At 47.4% G+C, this 19,084-nt stretch overlaps 1 protein-coding gene across 1 annotated transcript; it reads left to right on the top strand.

The window, feature by feature from the left end:
• Positions 1-13,500: 13,500 nt before the first annotated feature.
• On the top strand, positions 13,501-15,526 carry NR0B2 (nuclear receptor subfamily 0 group B member 2). The gene is made up of 2 exons (XM_065930162.1): positions 13,501-14,041; positions 15,013-15,526. Exons 1-2 carry the CDS (start codon positions 13,501-13,503, stop codon positions 15,252-15,254), a joined length of 783 nt encoding a protein of 260 aa, XP_065786234.1. The 3' UTR covers positions 15,255-15,526.
• Positions 15,527-19,084: the final 3,558 nt, after the last annotated feature.

Genomic DNA, 19,084 nt, shown 5'->3' with positions numbered 1-19,084 from the left:
GATCACTCTCCATGTCTTCTTGATTTACTCTAGCCTTTTCTTTTTTATATATGATTTAATTTTGGCTGTGCCAGATCTTCTTTGCTGAGTGGGCTTTTCTCTAGTTGTGGAGAGCAGGGGCTATTCTCTAGTGGCAGTGCATAGCTTCTCTTTGCAGAGCACAGACTCTAGGGCGTGTGGGCTTCAGTAGTTGTAGCCTGTGGGCTCAGTAGTTGCAGTTTCCCCACTCTAGAGTTGCAGTTGCCAGGTTCTAGCGAACAGGCTCAATAGTCATAGTACCCAGACTTAATTGCTCCCTGGCATGTGGGATCTTCTGGGACCAAGGATGGAACCCATGTCTTCTGCATTGGCAAGAGGATTCCTTACCACTGAGCCACCAGGGGAGCCCTAATTAGTCTTTTCTTAATACTCTGACCAAGGTTACAATGACCTACTTATTGCCAAAGCCAGTAGACCACTATTATCTTACTCAACTTCTCAGCTGCATTTGACACAGTTGACCCTTCCACCTTCTGGAAGCAATTTTTTTCCATAGGCTTCACTTTTATGTTGACACTCTTAACTCCCAGTGTGACTATTTTTAGAGATAGGGCTATTTAAAGAGGTAATTAAGATGAAGGGAATTCCTAAAGGTGGGGCCCTATTCCAATATGACTAGTGTCCTTACTGGAAGAGGAAGACACCACAGAGACTCCTAAGCAAGTCGAGGAAAGGCTGTTTGAGGCAGCAAGCAGCAAGCCAAAGAGAGAAGCTTCAGGAGAAAGCAAACCTGCCAACACCTTGATCTTGGACTTCTACCTTTCAGAATTATGAGAAAATAAATTACTGTTGTTTAAGTCACTCAGTCTGTAATAGCTTATTATAGCAGACCTAGAAAACTAATAGGGCTTCCATATACCACACATATCTGCTTTTTCTTCCCACCTTACTAACACTCTTTCTCAGTGTCCTGACCTACCCACATTTATAAATGTTGGGGGCTCTGTCCATACCTTCTTTTCTTCTCTCTCTATGCTTTCTCTGTAGGTGATCTCATGATGCCTCTGGTCCATATCATTTTTGAGCTCCTAGACAACCCCACTTGGGTTTTTCAGCTTTTTTTCCCTTATTGTTGTTGTTCAGTTGCTAAATCGGGTCCGACTCTTGCAACCCCATGGGCTGTAGACTGCCAGGTTCCTCCAGGGGATTTCCCAGACAAGAATACTGGAGTGGGTTGCCATTTCCTTCTCCAGGGGATCTTCCTGACCCAGGGACTGAACCCAAGTCTCCTGCATTGCACTTGGGTTGATTAGCAGATATCTCAAAACTCACATGGCTAGTGATGGATGCTGGTGATGGTTGCATAACAATGTAAATGTACTTAATGCCACTGAACTGTACACTTAAAAATGACTAAATGGCAAATGTAATCTTATGTGTATTTTAACACAGTAAGAAATTTTATAGCTTTATGAGATAATTTGAAATCTGAACTCTTAATATTTTCAAGAATTATTTTTAAAAACCAACATGGTCAACATTGATGCTCCCAAACACTCACAAATTAATTCTTCCCAAAGTCTTCCCCATTAAGCTAAATGGCCCCTTCAAGCACTGATTTGCAAAAGCCCAAACTTACTCATCCACCGATTTGGACCAGTCAAAATTTGATCTCATCTAATCCATTAGTAAGTCTTGTTAGCTCTCCCTCCAAAATACATCCTGATTCTCTTTCTCACCTTGCTGTGTGAAGCAAGATGCTATTACTAGTCTAAATCAGCATCCTCTCTTGCTTGACATCTACCATATCCAACTTCCTCACTGGTCTCCTTACTTCCTTTTTTGCCACTCTGTAGTCCATCCCGGTTTGGAACCAGTTTGGAACTATTTCAAATCCTAAAAAAATGATGCTGTTAAAGTGCTTCACTCAATATGCCAACAAATTTGGAAAACTCAGCGGTGGCCACAGGACTGGAAAAGGTCAGTTTTCATTGCAATCCCAAAAAAGGGAAATGCCAAAGAATGTTCAAACTACTGCACAATTGCCCTCATCTCACACACTAGCAAGGTAATGTTCAAAATTCTTCAAGCCAGACTTCAATAGTACATGCACCAAGAACTTCCAGATGTTCAAGCTGGATTTAGAAAAGCCAGAGGAACAAGAAATCAAATTGCCAACATCCATTGGATCATTGAAAAAGCAAGAGAGTTCCAGAAAAACATCTACTTCTGCTTCATTAACTACGCCAAAGCCTTTGACTGTGTGGATCACAAACTGGAAAATTCTTAAAGAGATGGGAATAACAGACCACCTTACCTGCCTCCTGAGAAATCTGTATGCAGGTCAAGAAGCAACAGTTAGAACCAGACATGGAACAACAGACTGGCTCTAAATCAGGAAAGGAATACGTCAAGGCTGTATATTGCCACCTGCTTTTTTAACTTTTCATGCAAAATGCCAGGTTGGATGAAGCACAAGCTGGAATCAAAATTTCAGGAGAAATGTGAATAACTTCAGATACACAGATGACACCACCCTAATGGCAGAAAGCAAGGAAGAACTAAAGAGCCTCTTGATGAAAGTGAAAAAGGAGAGTGAAAAAGTTGGCTTAAAACTCAACATTCAAAGAAACAACTCAACATTCAGAAAACTAAGATCATGGCATCTGGTCTCATCACTTCATGGCAAATAGATGGGGGAAACGATGGAAACTGTAAAAGACTTCATTTTGGGGGGCTCCAAAATCACTGCAGATAGTGACTGTAGCCATGAAATTAAAAGACGCTTGCTCCTTGGAAGGAAACCTATGACCAACCTAGACAGCATATTAGGAAGCAGAGACATTACCTTGCTGACAAAGGTCCGTCTAGTCAAAGCTATGGCTTTTCCAGTGGTCATGTATGGATGTGAGAGTTGGACCATAAAGAAAGCTGAGAAAACTGAGTGCTGAAGAATTGATGCTTTTGAACTGTAATGTTGGAGGCTCTTGAGAGTCCCTTGGACTGCAAGGAGATCAAACCAGTCAATCCTAAAGGAAATCAGGCCTGAGTGTTCATTGGAAGGACTGATGCTGAAGCTGAAACTCCAATACTTTGGCCACCTGATGCAAAGAACCGACTCATTTGAAAAGACCCGGATGCTGGGAAAGATTGAAGACAGGAGGAGAGGGGGACGACAGAGGATAAGATGGTTGGATGGCATCACCAACTTGATGGACATGAGTTTGAGCAAGCTCCAGGAGTTGGTGATGGACAGGGAAGCCTAGCGTGCTGCAGTCCATGGGGTCGCAAAGAGTCAGACACGACTGAGCAACTGACCTGAAACTCAACTGAGCAGACAGAGCAATTGCTCTTAAGGATAAGCCAGGTCTTGTTACTCTCTTGCTTAAAAGTAGCCCTTCATGGATTGCCATTTGTATTCAGGATAAATTCAAGCTCCCAACGATGGCCTCTGAGAAGCAGCAACATCAGGGCCCTGCCTACCTCACCAAACTCATCTTGTCTCACACTCCCCTTCACACACCAGAGTCTCTTCACTGGCTGCTTTCACTTCTTCAAATGCCCTGTCCTAATTCCAATGCCTTTGCCAGCAACTCCTTTTTACCTATCAGGTCTCAACCCAAATGCCACTTCCTCTGTGAAAACTTTGTGCTTAGTCACTCAATCGTGTCTGACTCTTTGAGACCCCATGGACTGTAGCCTGCCAGGCTCCTCTGTCCACTGGGGATACTCCAGGCAAGAATACTGGAGTGAGTTGTCATGCCCTTCTCCAGAGGATCTTCCCAACCCAGGGACTGAACCCAGGTCTCCTGCATTGCAGGCAGATTCTTTACCATCTGAGCTACCAGGAAAGTGACCCTGATAGACAGATTGTCTCCATCTCCATGATTTTCACTGATCCTCTGTAATTACTTGCCACAGTTGAAATACAGAATTAAGAAATTTGGGTTCTATATCCATTCCCTCTCCCTGGAATATAAACTTCATGAAAGATAGAACCTGCCTGATTTATCTGAGCGTTCAGCACAGAGCCTCAAACATGGTAGAACCTCAATAAATATTTGAGGAATGAATAAATGGTCTTTGCCTGATACTGTTGACTTTCATTATAAAACTTATCAGTAAATATTCGTAAAGTTTATTTTACAAATTGGTAAAACTTATTGAGCACCCAGTACTGTGCCAAATGCTTTATCAACATTATTTGATTTAACACAATGCTCTCTTTAGGGCTTCCCTGACAGCTCAGTTGGTAAAGAAGCCGCCTACAATGCAGGAGACCTGGGTTCAATCCCTGGATTGGGAAGACCCCCCGGAGAAGAGAAAGGCTATACCCACTCCAGTATCCTGACCTGGAGAATTCCATGAACTGTACAGTCCATGGGGCCACAAAGAGTTGGACATGACCGAGCGACTTTCACTTCACTTCACTTCAGTGCTCCATTTAGTGGAGAGAAAACAGAGACAGAGAAGTGAAGTCACGTGCCCAGGGCCACACAGCTGAAAGGGAAGAGCCAAGATTCAAACCCACGCAGCCTGACTCCAGAGCACACACACTTACCCATCCTTTATCTTAGAGTTCTACCTCCCAGAATTGGCATTCTGATTTTAGAATTCAGACCCAGGTGCTTATTTGATGTAACTACACCCTGGGAGACCAAGGCCTGACCTTGAACCCTGGTGATTCACTGAAATAATAAACCAGGAAAGTCTCTTGGTGATAAGTCAACCTCCCCTATTGGTCTCTGACCCCATCTGCATTTGAACACCCACCAGCTGCAGGTAAGTGGGTGATTACATCTCCCACTAAGTGCTCCCTTAGGACTAGATGACCCCTGGGGAACTAAGGGAAGAAGCAATTTATTCTTCCAAAGAGGCAGGGAGGGAAAACCCGTGAAGCCTGTGCTAGACCATAAAGGGTGACGCAGGAGCTTACCAAGGAGACAGGGTAATGGAAACACACCCCAGGCACGGGGAACAGCTTGGAGGCACAGAGCATGCAAACCACCTAGTCCTCACTCTCTACTTCGTGGCTCCAGACCTTAACCCAGGCCCTCTGCTGCTCCAGTCTCCCAGCTGTACCGGCAAGTAGTTCGAGGCCTCTGGACAGAAGGAGAGCAAACGTCCACCCTGGTCATAGGGTTGCAGAGTATGTGGTCTCACAGGGTACCCCTTCATTTCCAAACGGTCAGCTGGGCAGTGGGAGCTCAGTGTCACTGGTAACGATGATGATGGTCGCTGTACCCGCTTGGATAGTAACATCGTCGTCCCGTTGTCACGTGAGGATTAACTGAGATAACTGCTGTGAAAGCACTCTGTAAACCAGACAGCGCTGTTCAAATGGGAGAGTGCTGTCATGAACTTTTCCTCCTGAAAGCCCTCCACGGTAGTGCTCCCACCCACCCTGCCCCACCTAGGAGGGCATCCTGGCTCCCCTCTTAGAGCTACTGGGAGTGGGGCTGTCTCTCTCTCCTCACCACAGGTGCTCCTGGGACTTCCCTGGTGGTCCAGTGGTTAAGACTCCATGCCTCTACTGTAGGGGGGCCTGGGTTTGATTCCTGGTCAGGGAACTAATATCCCAAATGCCAAGCAGCACAACCCAAAAAAGAATAGGGGCTCCCCCGGGCTGGCCTGTGTCTCCCCATTACACTGAAGGCTCCCCGAACCCAGGCTGATCTCCTCTACCAGACTACATCTCTGAGGCCTGGACTGTGTCACCCCCCAATTAGATCTGGGGTTCCTAATGGTGCAGCTGTGTCTCCCTCTTGGGACTAAGGACTCCTGAGGGTTGACTTGTGTCTCTCCCTTCAGATTGAGAGCAGCTGAAGGACTTGGACTCCGGGAGTTGGTGATGGACAGGGAGGCCTGGCGTGCTGCGGTTCATGGGGTCGCAAAGAGTCAGACACGACTGAGCGACTGAACTCAACTGAGGGACCATGGCTGATTCATGTCAATGTATGACAAAACCCACTACAATATTGTAGAGTAATTAGCCTCCAACTAATAAAAGTAAATGGAAAAAATTAATTAATTAAAAATAAATAAATAAACTGAGGGACCATCTTGGCCCAAGAGACCCCCTATCCCCGCAAGTTAATGATTCCAATCAGGCTCTGGGCTCTGGAAATCCCAGCTGAGGTCTCATCTCACCTCCAGCGCCTCCAGGACTGACACTCTGGCCTTCAGGCCACACACAGGGCTCAGAAAACACAGCTCCTCACAGTGCAAAAAAGTGCAAGTCTTAAAACCCCGGGAGCCAGCTTCCAGCTCAGTTTTACCATGACCCCCAGCGAGGGGTCTCCTCCCGCCTCTGGGTCTCCCCCTCCTGAACTTCCTCCTCCAGGCAGCAAAGATGAGAACACCACCAGTGACTATGACAACCACCCTCTTTTACAGAGCACTTACTGTGCCAAGCACTTCATGTCCTCCTAACACCTAGAAAAGGCATTCTTAGAGGCAGAGTTGCTGTGAAACTGAGACTCGAATTCCAGGGCCTTGCATTTGCATGGGCCCTTCCAAGGCAGCACCAGGAGAGGCCCCAGTGTCTTCTTTGGGTAGAGTACATTTTTTTTTTCCTTTTTAGCTTTTGAAAAATAAAAATTTTAAACAACCTACTCAGGACCACTGTTTCTTCTCACTCTACATCTCTTCCAATATGAATTATTCCCAAGACATCTGGAAGTACGTGGATGGTGGAGAAACAAGGACTCGTGTGGAGCAAGAAGCAAATCTGTGCACAATTCTTTTACTTATCACTAAATTGTCATTTCCTCTTTGACATTAACTCAAAAAGGAAGCTTCTTCCTATAAGGAATAGGCAACATATGCAATTATAAATGTTTTTCTTTTTCAATAGGAATTACACAAAGTAGAATTTATCGTAATTCTGACTACAAACATACAAGCAGTACTACAGGTAGCAAATACATCTATGTGTGAAGGGGCATGTTTTATATCTACTATCAAGAATAAAACTTAAAAAAAATTAACCTGAAACTTACATTACTGTATGTAAAATAGATAATGAATGGAATTTGCTGTATGGCTCAGAAAACTCAAACAAGGGCTCTGTATCAACCTAGGGGGGTGGGATGGGGAGGGAGCTGGGAGGGAGGTTCAAAAGGGAGGGGATATATGTATACCTATGGCTGATTCAGGTTGAGGTTTGACAGAAAACAACAGAATTCTGTAAAGCAATTACCCTTCAATAAAAAATAAATTAATTTAAAAAAAAAACCTTGCAGAGTTCCCCAGTGGTCCAGTGGTTGAGTCCACCTTGGCAACGCAGGGGAAAATGGGCTCCTTGTTCCAGGAAGATCCCACATACCCTAAACAACTAAGCCCGTGCAAGACAACAACTGAACTCCGTGCCTAGAGCAGGTGCTGCACAAGAGAAGCCACTGCAATGAGGAGCCTGCTTATCGCAAGGAAGAGTAGCCCCCGCTCACCACAACTAGAGAAAGCCCATGCACAGCAGCAAAGACACAGCACATCCAAAAGTAAATAAATGTTTGTTTAATTAACCTTGCAAGAGGAAAGACAGAATCATCTCTCTATTCATTTCCAAAAATCACTAACAGCTCTACCTCCTTCTCTTCCTTTCTCTTCCTGAAAATGTCCACCCTAAAACTGCTGGGTAGAAAGGAACACGGCAAAAGCAGGCACCAGAGGAAAAAAAGGGCTCCACGTTGGCCTCAACAGGGACAGGAGGGTGTCCACACAGAGCAGCGACCTGGCACAGAGGAACAGGTCAGGTCCAGCAGGGTGAAGGTGACCCTGAACGGGTGGAGGCAACCTGACCCAAGGTATCAGTGCCCAGGTGGGGAGAGGAAGGCATCTCACAGTAGAGATGGTGCTGGCGGAGAAGGGAGATCAGTTACAAATGGAGGCTTGGTTCAATGAGTAAATAAATTAAGAATACTGGAAACCAGATTTCTCAATGTCAGAGAAAGTGTGAGTTGCTCAGTTGTGTCCGAGTCTTCATGACCCTATGGACTATAGCCCACCAGGTTGCTCTGTCCCTGGAATTCTCTAGGCAAGAATGCTGGAGTGGGTAGCCATTACCTTCTCCAGGGAATCTTCCTGTCCCAGGGATCAAACCTGGGTCTCCCACATTGCAGGCAGATTCTTTACCATCTGAGCCACCAGGGAAGCCCCTGTGTCAAGAAGGGAGGTATAATGTATTTAATAGAAAGGGCGAAAAGTAGAATGAATCCCATTATAGTGGAGTAAAATTACAGGTAATAGTATGTGCTCATGAGCTCAATTGGTAGAGAATCTGCCTGCAATGCAGGAGACCCCGGTTCGACTCCTGGATTGGGAAGATCCGCTGGAGAAGGGATAGGCTACCCACTCCATATTCTTGGGCTTCCCGTGTGGCTCAGTTGGTAAAGAATCCGTCTGCAATGTGGGAGACCTGGGTTCAATCCCTGGGTTGGCAAGATCTCCTGGAGAAGGGAAAGGCTACCCACTCCAGTATTCTGGCCTGGAGAATGTCCATGGGGTCGCAGAAAGTTGGACATGACTGAGCTACTTTCACTTTTGCATGTTTTTCAGTATGTATAAGTAAATATAAATATAACTCTGTGTGTGTGGATGGACGCATGCACGTCAAATATTCCCTAGCTCTAGGAGGGCCTGAGAGCAGTGGCACCCTAATAGCAATTAGCAGATCTTGGTTTCTAAATTATTAATTGTTTTATTTAATTAATTTTTTTGGCTGTGCTGGGTCTTAGTTGTGGCACTCGGGATCTTTGATCTTCATTGTAGATATGGGATCCTAGGGTTATGGCATGTGGGATCTAGTTCCCTGAACAGGGATCGAACACAGGCCCCCTGCATAGAGAGCGCAGCATCCTAGCCACTGGACCACCAGGGAAGTCTCCAGATCTTGATTTCCAAATATGATTCTGGCACCCAGATCATGGTTTTTAAATACTATTCCCAAATAAAAGAGTAAATCAGAGCTTCTTTAGTACTGGTTGACTCCAGGGGCTAGAAAAGTGATATCTTCATATACCAGAAAACAAAAGATGTTTATAGAGTGCTGGTGGGTGGTGGTGGTTTAGCTGTTAACTTGTGTCCGACTCTTGCGACCCCATGGACTGTAGCCTGCCAGGTGCCGCGTCCATGGGATTCTTCAGGCAAGAGTACTAGAGTGGATTGCCATTTCCTTCTCCAGGGGATTTTCCCGATCCAGGGATCAAACCCAGGTCTCCTGCATTGCAGGCAAATTCTTTACCAACTGAACTAGCTAGAAGGGAAGTCCCAGGAATGTCAAAAGGACATCGATCCCAGCTGGACAGGATGCCCATTGACAAGTCTGTGACAATCTGAGCATCAAAGTAAATAATGAAAGTAACAGATTACAAGTCATTGAATAAAATAGGAGACCATGAATTCATACTTAAATATACAGAAACATACATATTCATTATATGAGAAGGAATGTTTACATAACTTCAAAGTACTTCCCCAAGAAATACTGATTCATTACAAAGAGGAAAAGAGTAACTGGTATATGGCAAAGTCTAGCAGAAATCCCCTTAATCAAGTAATCAAAGTGAACCCTGGGACAAATGGAAATGGGTCCTCCCTGATAAATCAGGGTGTATCAAGAACACAGCATCACTTCCAGGGACAGTCCTAGTAGCATAGATAACCTGAGTCTAATCACGAAAAAGCCACAGACAACCCCAATTGAAAACCATGCTACAAAATAACAACTCTTCAAAGGTGTCAAGACTGTGAAAGGGGAGGACAGACTGAGGATAAGTTTTCCTGACCAACAGAGGCTGAAGTGGGGCTTCCTCGGTGGCTCAGCGGTAAAGAATCCACCTGCAATGCAGGAGATGCAGTTTCGATCCCTGGGTCAGGAAGATCCCCTGGAGAAGGAAATGGCAACCCACTCCAGTATTCTTGCCTGGAAATCTCATGGACAGAGGAGCCTGGCAGGCTACAGTCCGTGGGGTCGCAAAGAATCAGACACAACTGAGCAACTAAACAACAAGAGGCTGAAGTGGCATGGTGAAGAATTGCAACATGCAATTCTGGACTGAGCCCTTTTACTACCATGATTTCACTGGAGCATTTGATGAAACTTAAAAGGTAAAAACTAGAGATTAGGTATTACTTTCCTGATGTTATTCAATGAAATTAGATGTTAATTTCCTGGCTTTATTCAAAGTCTGTTTCCTTATGTTGATTGTTATGTAGCATAGGAACATGTCCTTGTTTGTAGGAATTGTACACTAAAGTAATTGAGGGTGCTGGGGCTCACGTTGGCAACTTACTTTCAAATTATTCAAAGTAAGAAAAGTTCCCTGTACTATACTTGCAACCTTTTTGTGTCAGGCAGGATCTTAATTCCTTGACAGGGATCAAACGCATGCCCCCTGCAGTGGAAGCAGAGTCTTAACCATTGGACCACCAGGGATGTCCCAACAACTTTTCTGTGATTGCGTTGGCTTCAAAATAAATATCACTAACATGTGAAGAGATGAGTAAAGGGTGTGCATGTAAAATATGTTGGCAATTATTGGCAGGCACTTCATCAGTAAAAGTACTTCGGTGTTCTCCTGGGTTTGTGATGTTTGTATTTTTGGTCATCTTATTTTAGTTTATAATTTGTACTAACTTGTTTTTTCATTCATTAAATGTTCACTTTCACAACTGATTTTTCTATTCTTAAAGAAGGTACTGGAGAAGGAAATGGCAACCCACTCCAGTACTCTTGCCTGGAAAATCCCATGGACCAAGGAGCCTAGTAGGCTACAGTCCATGGGGTCGCAAAGAGTCGGACACGACTGAGCAACTTCACTTCACTTCATGGCAAAATGTCTTGCGTGAAACATGTTTTTCTTAATTTCCATGAAACAACATTCTGCAGTCTAATAAAACTTTTATCTACTGTACATAGAAAACACAAGCCTAACTTTTAAGTGTATTTTAAAGTTATATAACAATGCCTTTATATCAGATGACTATCAAGTGAATGAGCTGTTCATGTCCTGTCAGTTTATTAGAAAACCATGTTTTTTAAAAATGTATTTAGATTAACATCTATGTGTATTCCTGCCCAGATCTGCTTATTATCCTTCTGCAGTATTAAATGAACTTCACTAACATATTTTTTACTGCCATCATTATCTAAATCAGTGGGCCATGGAAGAAGCCTCAGTGTTATGTTCAACTAAATTCTCTGGCATCACAATCAGACTATAGCTTACCCATTCCAAGTAGAGGAATGCTTTTTTCCCTTTTACAAAGTTTCCCTTACAAATATATTTCAGGCCTGCAAAGTCTTCCAATCCTCACATTCAGGAATAATTTCACGATATGTATTTGCATAGGTCATAGCGTTCTTTCTTTTTCCTGTCCAATTTTGTGTACAGGTACATGAATAAGATGTATTTTATTTATTTTTATCCATTACTCTTCCCCTATAAGTATTTATTAGGATCAGAAGATCTCAGAGAGACAAATTCTGCCAAAAATAGTTTAAAGTCACATTTTGGCATCTGCATTGCTTCTAAATTGCACTTCTAAATTTTTCCTTAATATAATAAAGTAAAATGGTTTCAGAGTGAAAAAAAAAGAAGGTCCTACAAAATTGCATGAGTTTCAGTCCCCATAAAACCAACATCCACAAGTGGCTTAAGGTAATGAAGCCGAGGCACAGAAGCATGAAGTGATGCACCCAGGTCACTCAGCTAAGTGATGAAGCAAGGTTTAGACCCAGCCCCTCTAACTCTAGACTCTCCTTCCAGGGGATGCTATGAAGGCGTAGGAAGGTTAAAGGGCATTAAATGAACTTTATAAATGCGAGAATTAAAATTATTATGCGATTTCCCTAAAGGCCCACTTTCACAAATTTTACACACTTGTATGACCAAGTGAACACATTGCTAGGGCTTCGCCCAGCATCTTAGAGTGGCTTTTTTAATATGTATGTGTGGCCATAAAATTGATGTCCTTAGTTCACATTAAACCTACATCTGGTGATCAATCTAATTATAATTTGTCAAAATCTACTTGTGCCTTTTAAAAAAAAGATTATTATGAGATTTTAATTGCATGAAAGATGCGTGCCTGTCTGTGGGGCCTGTTTGCCTCAGTTCCTTAGTCAGGGGAAGTGGGGAGCAAAGTCCTCCTCCAGTATGCCAGAAACTGCTTGGAATTTGACACCTAGGGCCTCGCTTTGTCCTCATAGCAGCCCTGCAAGCAGGCACTGTCCTGGGTGAAGCTTCTGAGGCCCACAGAGATTTGGGGTTCGGCCCACAGTCACACAACTGGGAAGAGGGAGAGCCAGGAGAGGATGTCAGGGGTGGCTATGGTTGCCCAACAGTGTGTCAGCAGAAGGCTTGCCAGGCTGGACTTGCCAAGGTCCACAGAGCTGACACAGCCAACGACCTTGCCGCCAGCACTCCCCACCCAGGCCCCAGCATCCAGGAGAGCTGCCCGGGGACAGAGAAGCCATGCAGCCGGTGGCAGAGCAACGTTTCTGCCCAGATCATGAGTGGGCAACATCTGCAGCAGTGAGGTGGGGGCCCAGGTCGTCACCAGCTCTGGCTACACAACTGGGCCAGTGGGTCCGGGGGAGCAATCAAGGATTTTGGAGTCAGACAGATCTGGGCTCTGTCTCTTTTTAGTGGCGTGAACTTGCGCAAGTCACTTTACTTCTTTGAGTCTCAAAAAGTAAGAATCTTGCCTCAGAAGGAAGCTCTGAATATTAGAGTGGAAAGTGCCTGGCGCATAGTAGGTGCTCCATAAACAGTAGTATTTCATCATCATTCTGCCAGGGCTTCTCAGCAGACAAGGGCCCTTCAAGAGCTCCAGGAATCCAGGCTAGGGAGAAAGAGTTCTCAAGGACCTTATTTTTCCTCTCTGCCACCCAGAACTGGGGTCAGAGGAAGGAGTCCTCCTTCTAGACTGCAGAGCCAGGCAGTCCTCCCAGCCCCCCAGAATCCTGGCTCCCTTCCCTGCAGTCTGTTCCTTACTGACAACAGGAGCAGGGCTTCAAGGTTAGGCAAACAAGCAAGTGATAAGGCGCTTCCAGGTTGGGCCTTGCGTTCAAGGCTCGTCCGGCTCTGGGGCTGGTTCCCCTGCTGAGCGTGAGTCCTGCAGGCACCAATAGGGACACCTGCCATGGCCACCTGCTGATTGTGCACCTGAGGCCTTGGTGCCCTGGTACAGCCTGGGTTAATGACCCTGTTTATCCACTTGAATCATCTGATAAAGGGCAGCGGGGCCAGCTGGCAGACGGCCCTGTGCCCTGCACCCGCTGCTTCATTGACTGAAGTGATATCAGGGCCACGTGGAGCTCCCAAGACTCCCTCCCCCACCACTTCCCCCTGGGTCCTGCCAGGGTCAGCGTGAGTTTTTTTTTTTCAATGAACATGACTTCTGGAGTCAAGGTTGTTGGGCGGTTCCCCCCTCCCTCCCCCATTTGGGGATATAAATAGCACCCACAGCACCAAGCAGAAGGTGGGAGAGCCAGGAAGGAGGAGCAGATCCTCCACCATGAGCTCCAGCCAGCCAGGGCCCTGCCCGTGCCAGGGTGCTGCAGGCCGCCCGACCATTCTGTATACACTTCTGAGCCCCAGCATCAGGGACCGGCCCTCCGTCGCCCCAGCCCGCGGCCGCTGCCTGTGCAGGCAGCACCGACCTGTCCAGCTATGTACGCCCCATCGCACCTGCCGGGAGGCCTTGGATGTTCTGGCCAAGACGCTGGCCTTCCTCAGGAACCTGCCGTCTTTCTGCCAGCTGCCCCCCCAGGATCGGCGGCAGCTGCTGCGGGGCTGCTGGGGGCCCCTCTTCCTGCTGGGGTTGGCCCAAGACACTGTGACCTTCCAGGTGGCCGAGGTCCCAATGCCTAGCATACTCAAGAAGATCCTGCTGGAGAAGCCCAGCAGCGGGGCAGGCAGCAGACAGCAGCCCGACCGGCCCCAGCCCTCGCTAGCTGAGGTGCAGTGGCTGCAATGCTGCCTGGAGTCCTTCTGGAGTCTGGAGCTGGGCCCCAAGGAATATGCCTACCTGAAAGGGACCGTCCTCTTCAACCCTGGTGAGATCCCAGACACTCCTGGACAGGGGCCAAGGCTGGAGGGGGGCAGGGCCCAACCAGGGAAAGACACATTCTAAGGACTTGACAACGGAAATCCCTTTGGGTCCTGATTATCTCCAAATAGCCATGTTGCAAAGCAAGCTCAGAGAGGCTCAGTGACTTGCGAAAAGTCACACAGCCAGGTAGGGGAAGAGAAAGAATGGGGACTCAGGTCTATTGATGTCAGAATCTAGTCCTTGCTGCTCTGCTAAGAAATTTCCCTGATCTTTATGACAGGAGAAGGGGAGGGGAGGGTGGGCAGACCTAGCTATGCCTCAGTCACACCTTCAGGAGCAGACTGCATGGAGAAGTTCTGAAGATGAAACTGCGGTTTCAGAAAGACCACATAGAAAAGAGGAATGAAAATGGGGGTCGGGTGGGGTGAGAAGGAGGAGTCTTCGTAGACTTCAGCCAGGACAACAAATAGAGGAAGCGAAGCGTTCTTTGTAATCTGAAAGGCGCCTAGATGAGAATTCCTCATCAAAATGCCCCCATGGAATGCATGATCAGAGTAATTCATTATAATAATAGCAAACACTCGCATTACATTTACTGTGTGTTAGGTCCAGTTCTAAAGGTTTTACATACACTAGCTCATTTAAACCTCATAACAAGCCTAGTAGATAGGTACTATTATTTATCCCAATTTTACCAATGAGGAACCCGAGGCACAGAGATTGAGTAAATTTGCCCAAGGGCACACAGCTAATAAAGTGACAGTGTGGGATTCAAAACCAGGCCACCCAGGGTCTTACCCATGGCTCTATCCTATCCATGAAGGATAGATAAATGAAGTGGAAAATAAATAAATGAAGGAGGTAGTGATGGGGCCTCAAAGGCACCAAGCTGGTGGCCTCGGGTCTTGGGCCAGTCTCGCCCCATGGTATTGGGGTAAGCCACTCACCAGCCATCTTTGCCTTCTCTGCCCGCAGACGTGCCAGGTCTCCACGCCTCCTCTCACATTGGGCACCTGCAGCAGGAGGCGCACCAGGCGCTGTGGGAGGTCCTGGAGCCCTGGTGCCCTGCAGGCCAAAGCCGCCTGGCACGTGTCCTCCTCACGGCCTCCACCCTCAAGTCCATTCCACCCAGCCTGCTTGGAGATCTCTTCCTTCGCCCTGTCATTGGAGACGTTGACATCGCGGACCTCCTTGAAGATATGCTTTTGCTGAGCTGACCTGCTCCAACCCAAGCAGGGACTGGGTGGAGGCTGGCAGCACTGATTCGGCCTGGCTGTCCCCTGAGTGACCCAGTGCTCCCAGAGGTTTCCCCAGAGCAGCTGGCCCCAGCACAGCCGCGTGGGCCCTCACTCAGCCACACCCCACCTTGACCCTCCTCAGTTCGGACACAGTGCTCCAGCTGACCGGCCAGGCCTTGGTGGTTCCAGAGCCTCTGGGCCAAGACTCCTGTCCCATCCTGGGGCAGGGTAGAAGTTTCCGCTGCTCGTCGGGCCAGGAGTTCTACTGACTTTGTACAGAACTGACTTAAGTTATTGGTTTTTGTAATAAAATGTGTGACACCCTTGGAACGTGACAGTGTAATTTGTACATGTGGAAGGGACTGGTTTATCTCCAGAGTTCCCCTGCCCCTGTCAGAGGGAGTCCAAGAGGAAGGAACTACAAGTGACACAGAAGCCAGGACTCAGGAAACTGGAGTTTTGATTTTTCAGGGTGGGATGGTGATTTCATTTCTGGCGGTGAGATTTATTTCACATGGATCTGATCCAGGAGTTAGTATCAGTTCATGGACCCCCCCACATCCTTGCCTTTATATCAAGGGGTAGGAGTATCCCTCCCTATTCCTCAAATCCCCTGCTGTTCCCTCCCTCTGCTCCTGCCCTGGGCTCCCTCTCACCTCAGTGAGAATCACCAATAAGGAAAATGAAGCATCCCATTTCCAAATTGAAACAGTTTACGGGAATCTCTGCCATTTGGGATCATTTACTTCCCCTATGGCATTACGGACTCAATGGACATGAGTTTGAGTAAACTCCAGGAGGTGGCGATGGACAGGGAGGCCTGGCGTGCTGCAGTCCATGGGGTCACAAAGAGTTGGACACGACTGAGCAACTGAACTGAACTTCCCCTATTCTTTCAGCAGACAGAAGGGAGTGGCCCCCAGTTCTCTTAACAGGAGGGGGCAAGGGCAGTTAGGGCTGACCTGGGGGCTGCTTGGAAGCCAAGGCAGACTGAGGTTTAGCTGCCACACCAGTTGTTAAAGTCTGAAACACACTTCCATGACAGCCGGTTCACAGCCACTGCCTGGAGGCCCCCGGAATCCCCTCCACTGCCCCTCGGTGCTCCCTTCTCCTGGTACCCATCCTCCTGTCCAGCACCTAGAGAGGCAACGCTTGGCACAGCCATGGCTTCCAGGGCTGCTCCATTCAGAGCATGGCTTGTGTCTACTCTGATTGGTCAATGTCTGTGCCTCACTGTTCGTTAAATATTTTGAACATCACCCAGGTCAGGGTCAATGACCTGCAAGATGGGCAGGAGGGGATGATAACAACACACATGCCTATAGGACCCCCCTTTCTGGCCTCCTTCTTTCTCCAGCAATGAGGCCTGTCCTGACCAGGCCCCACCCCCCTTACCACCACAGTCTGGATTCTTCTCACAGGGGGCCAAGTTAATGATTACTCCACAAGAGGTCATTCACTCAGGGACAACGGTCTAGGAGTCATCACTCAGACCTCTCCCTAAGGCCCCGGGAAAAGAGACCGCAACTGAATAGGCCATGGACCCATTATGGGCCCCCTGTGCTAGCAGCAAGAGTGACCCTGCCCCTTACCCAATCACCCATTCACCACTCAGACACCGGAATGAGGTCGAAACTCACAGCTCAGACCCCACAGTGAAGAGACATACGAAACTCAGGCCCACACACTAAGGTGAACAACTCAGACATTGCCTACATTGACCCACGAAACAGACCTTCCATCAGCACACACACATCACAGAAATGCACAGCCCAGATACACACAGTGACATACAGCAAACATGTTCAGGGAAGGACACACACTCCCAAGCCAGGTGTTCACACCTGCGCCGACTCTGCAGATGAACAGGGTACACCAGGGCATGCTCACCATCTTCTGCGTGCCACAGTAAAAAGATCAGTGGCCCCCAGCACAGGGCAGCCTGTGTCCGCACACCTCCAGGGTCTACCCAGAGGCTACAAGTCCAGACCAAACTGCTCTGGCTAGCATTAGGGCCTCAGTCACTCCCTTTTCCCATGGTGACCCCAACATCCACCATCAGAAAGGCTGTGTCCTGCTCAACAACCACCCCTAGCCAGGACTAATCATAATCCTTAAATAGAGACATCCTCTAAGAGACCGGGAGCAAGCCCTACATCTCTCCACCTCTCCCCTCTACCAGAACCCTAGACCCAGACCTCAGCCCCAGGCACCCCTCCCAGCCCTGCCCCCATCCCACCCCTTGGGCTCATCTCACCTGGAAGATGCATGAGGCAACCCTTTCACGAGCATATACCTTGGGGGACTTTCCTGGTTTCCCAGTGGTTAAGATTCTGTGTTTCACTGTAGGGGGCATGGATTCAGTCCCAGGATGGGGAACCAAGAGTTCACGTGTCCCGGCTAAGGATCCTGCATGCCACGGCTAATGAATAAAGAGGAGATGCCTCATCTCCCCATAGGAGCCAATTCCAGCAGGTTCAGGGGTCTGGGGCCATTCTATCTTTTATGTCCCTTCTGCCCCCAGTAGTTTACTGTGGCTCCTCTCTGAACTCTCAGGCTAAGTTCTTCCTGCCTCTCACCACCCCGCCCCCCGGCTCCAATCCTGAGCAGCCATTAGAAAACACGCCTCTTTATCCATCCCAGCCATTTCCCACAATTTACCTAATGCTTCCATCATCCAAATAGCTTTCCTTATTAGCCTACTTCGTTCCTTTGCAAATTTCTTTCCTACCCCTCCGCAGGATTGGGGAGCCACACTTCTGTCTATTTCTTGTCTGTGTCTCTTGAGTCACACCCTGTACCCTAACCAAGCCTTCTAGATGAACATAAAGACAAACTGAGCAAAACTAAAGAAGCAAATTATAATACAGTTTGATAAAAGCATTACTATGCTTTCTCCATGAGACTGCAGGGTTTCTGAAGGTGGGGCACTGTGTCTTCACTATCAATATCTTAAGAGCAGGAATAGTATCCCATCAATCAGAGAGGGTACAGAAAGAAACAGGCTTAGACAGGGTCTACAACTTGCTCAAGGTCTGCAGTGACCACCCTCTCTGCTGGGATTTGAACTGTGTGACTGTGGAGGCCAGGTTCCGGCCACCAGCACAGGCTGGAGTGAGTGATGGTCAAGAGCAGATTGTCTAGGGGCAGCTCAGCCACTGTTTACTATGTCTGTCTGATTCCTGTCCTCAGGCCCAGCCAGGGATGACTCACTAGGAAGCAGGAGAATGGGTATGACTCTGGGTCAGCCTCAGGTATCATTTGATTATCATCATTATTCCTACCTTCATTAGCCAAATCATTGACTGCTTATTAAGCAGTCGGGCTGCTGACGTGTCCTGTGTCCTGTGCTGACACTCCCTGCCCTTGAAACCGTCACACAGCCTAGAACCTATGATGCCAGGAAAAAGCCAGTGCCCACTATCCATCTATCCATTCCTGCCATTTTCAACATCTTTCTCTATGTCCACTTGTACCAGACCCAGTGCTAGATGCTGAGGAGCACAGAATAAAAAAGATACAGTCCCTGCCTTCACTAAATATCCTGTCTATAGCAGAGAAAGACACACGAGTAATTGCAACAGAGTGATCTGAACTGTGACAGAGGGACATCCAACAGGCAGCAGGGGCGTAGACATGTGTGCGTAAGTCAGTCACTCAGTCAAGTCCAACTCTTTGCAACTCCATGGACTGCCAGGATTCTCTGTCCATGGAATATTCCAGGCAAGAATACTGGATCAGGTTGTCATTTCCTACTCCAGGGGATCATCCTGACCCAAGGATTGAACCCGAGTCTCTTGCGTCTTCTG

The sequence above is a fragment of the Muntiacus reevesi genome, chromosome 3, assembly GCF_963930625.1.
Source record: "Muntiacus reevesi chromosome 3, mMunRee1.1, whole genome shotgun sequence".
Lineage (NCBI taxonomy): Eukaryota > Metazoa > Chordata > Mammalia > Artiodactyla > Cervidae > Muntiacus > Muntiacus reevesi.
This window is presented reverse-complemented; position numbering and strand designations above follow the sequence as displayed.

Excerpts from the sequence above, each read along its gene's own strand:
- NR0B2 (XM_065930162.1), top strand. The coding sequence starts at position 13,501 with ATGAGCTCCAGCCAGCCAGGGCCCTGCCCGTGCCAGGGTGCTGCAGGC. Across the intron at positions 14,042-15,012 it reads GACCGTCCTCTTCAACCCTG|ACGTGCCAGGTCTCCACGCC; the intron begins GTGAGATCCCAG and ends CTCTGCCCGCAG.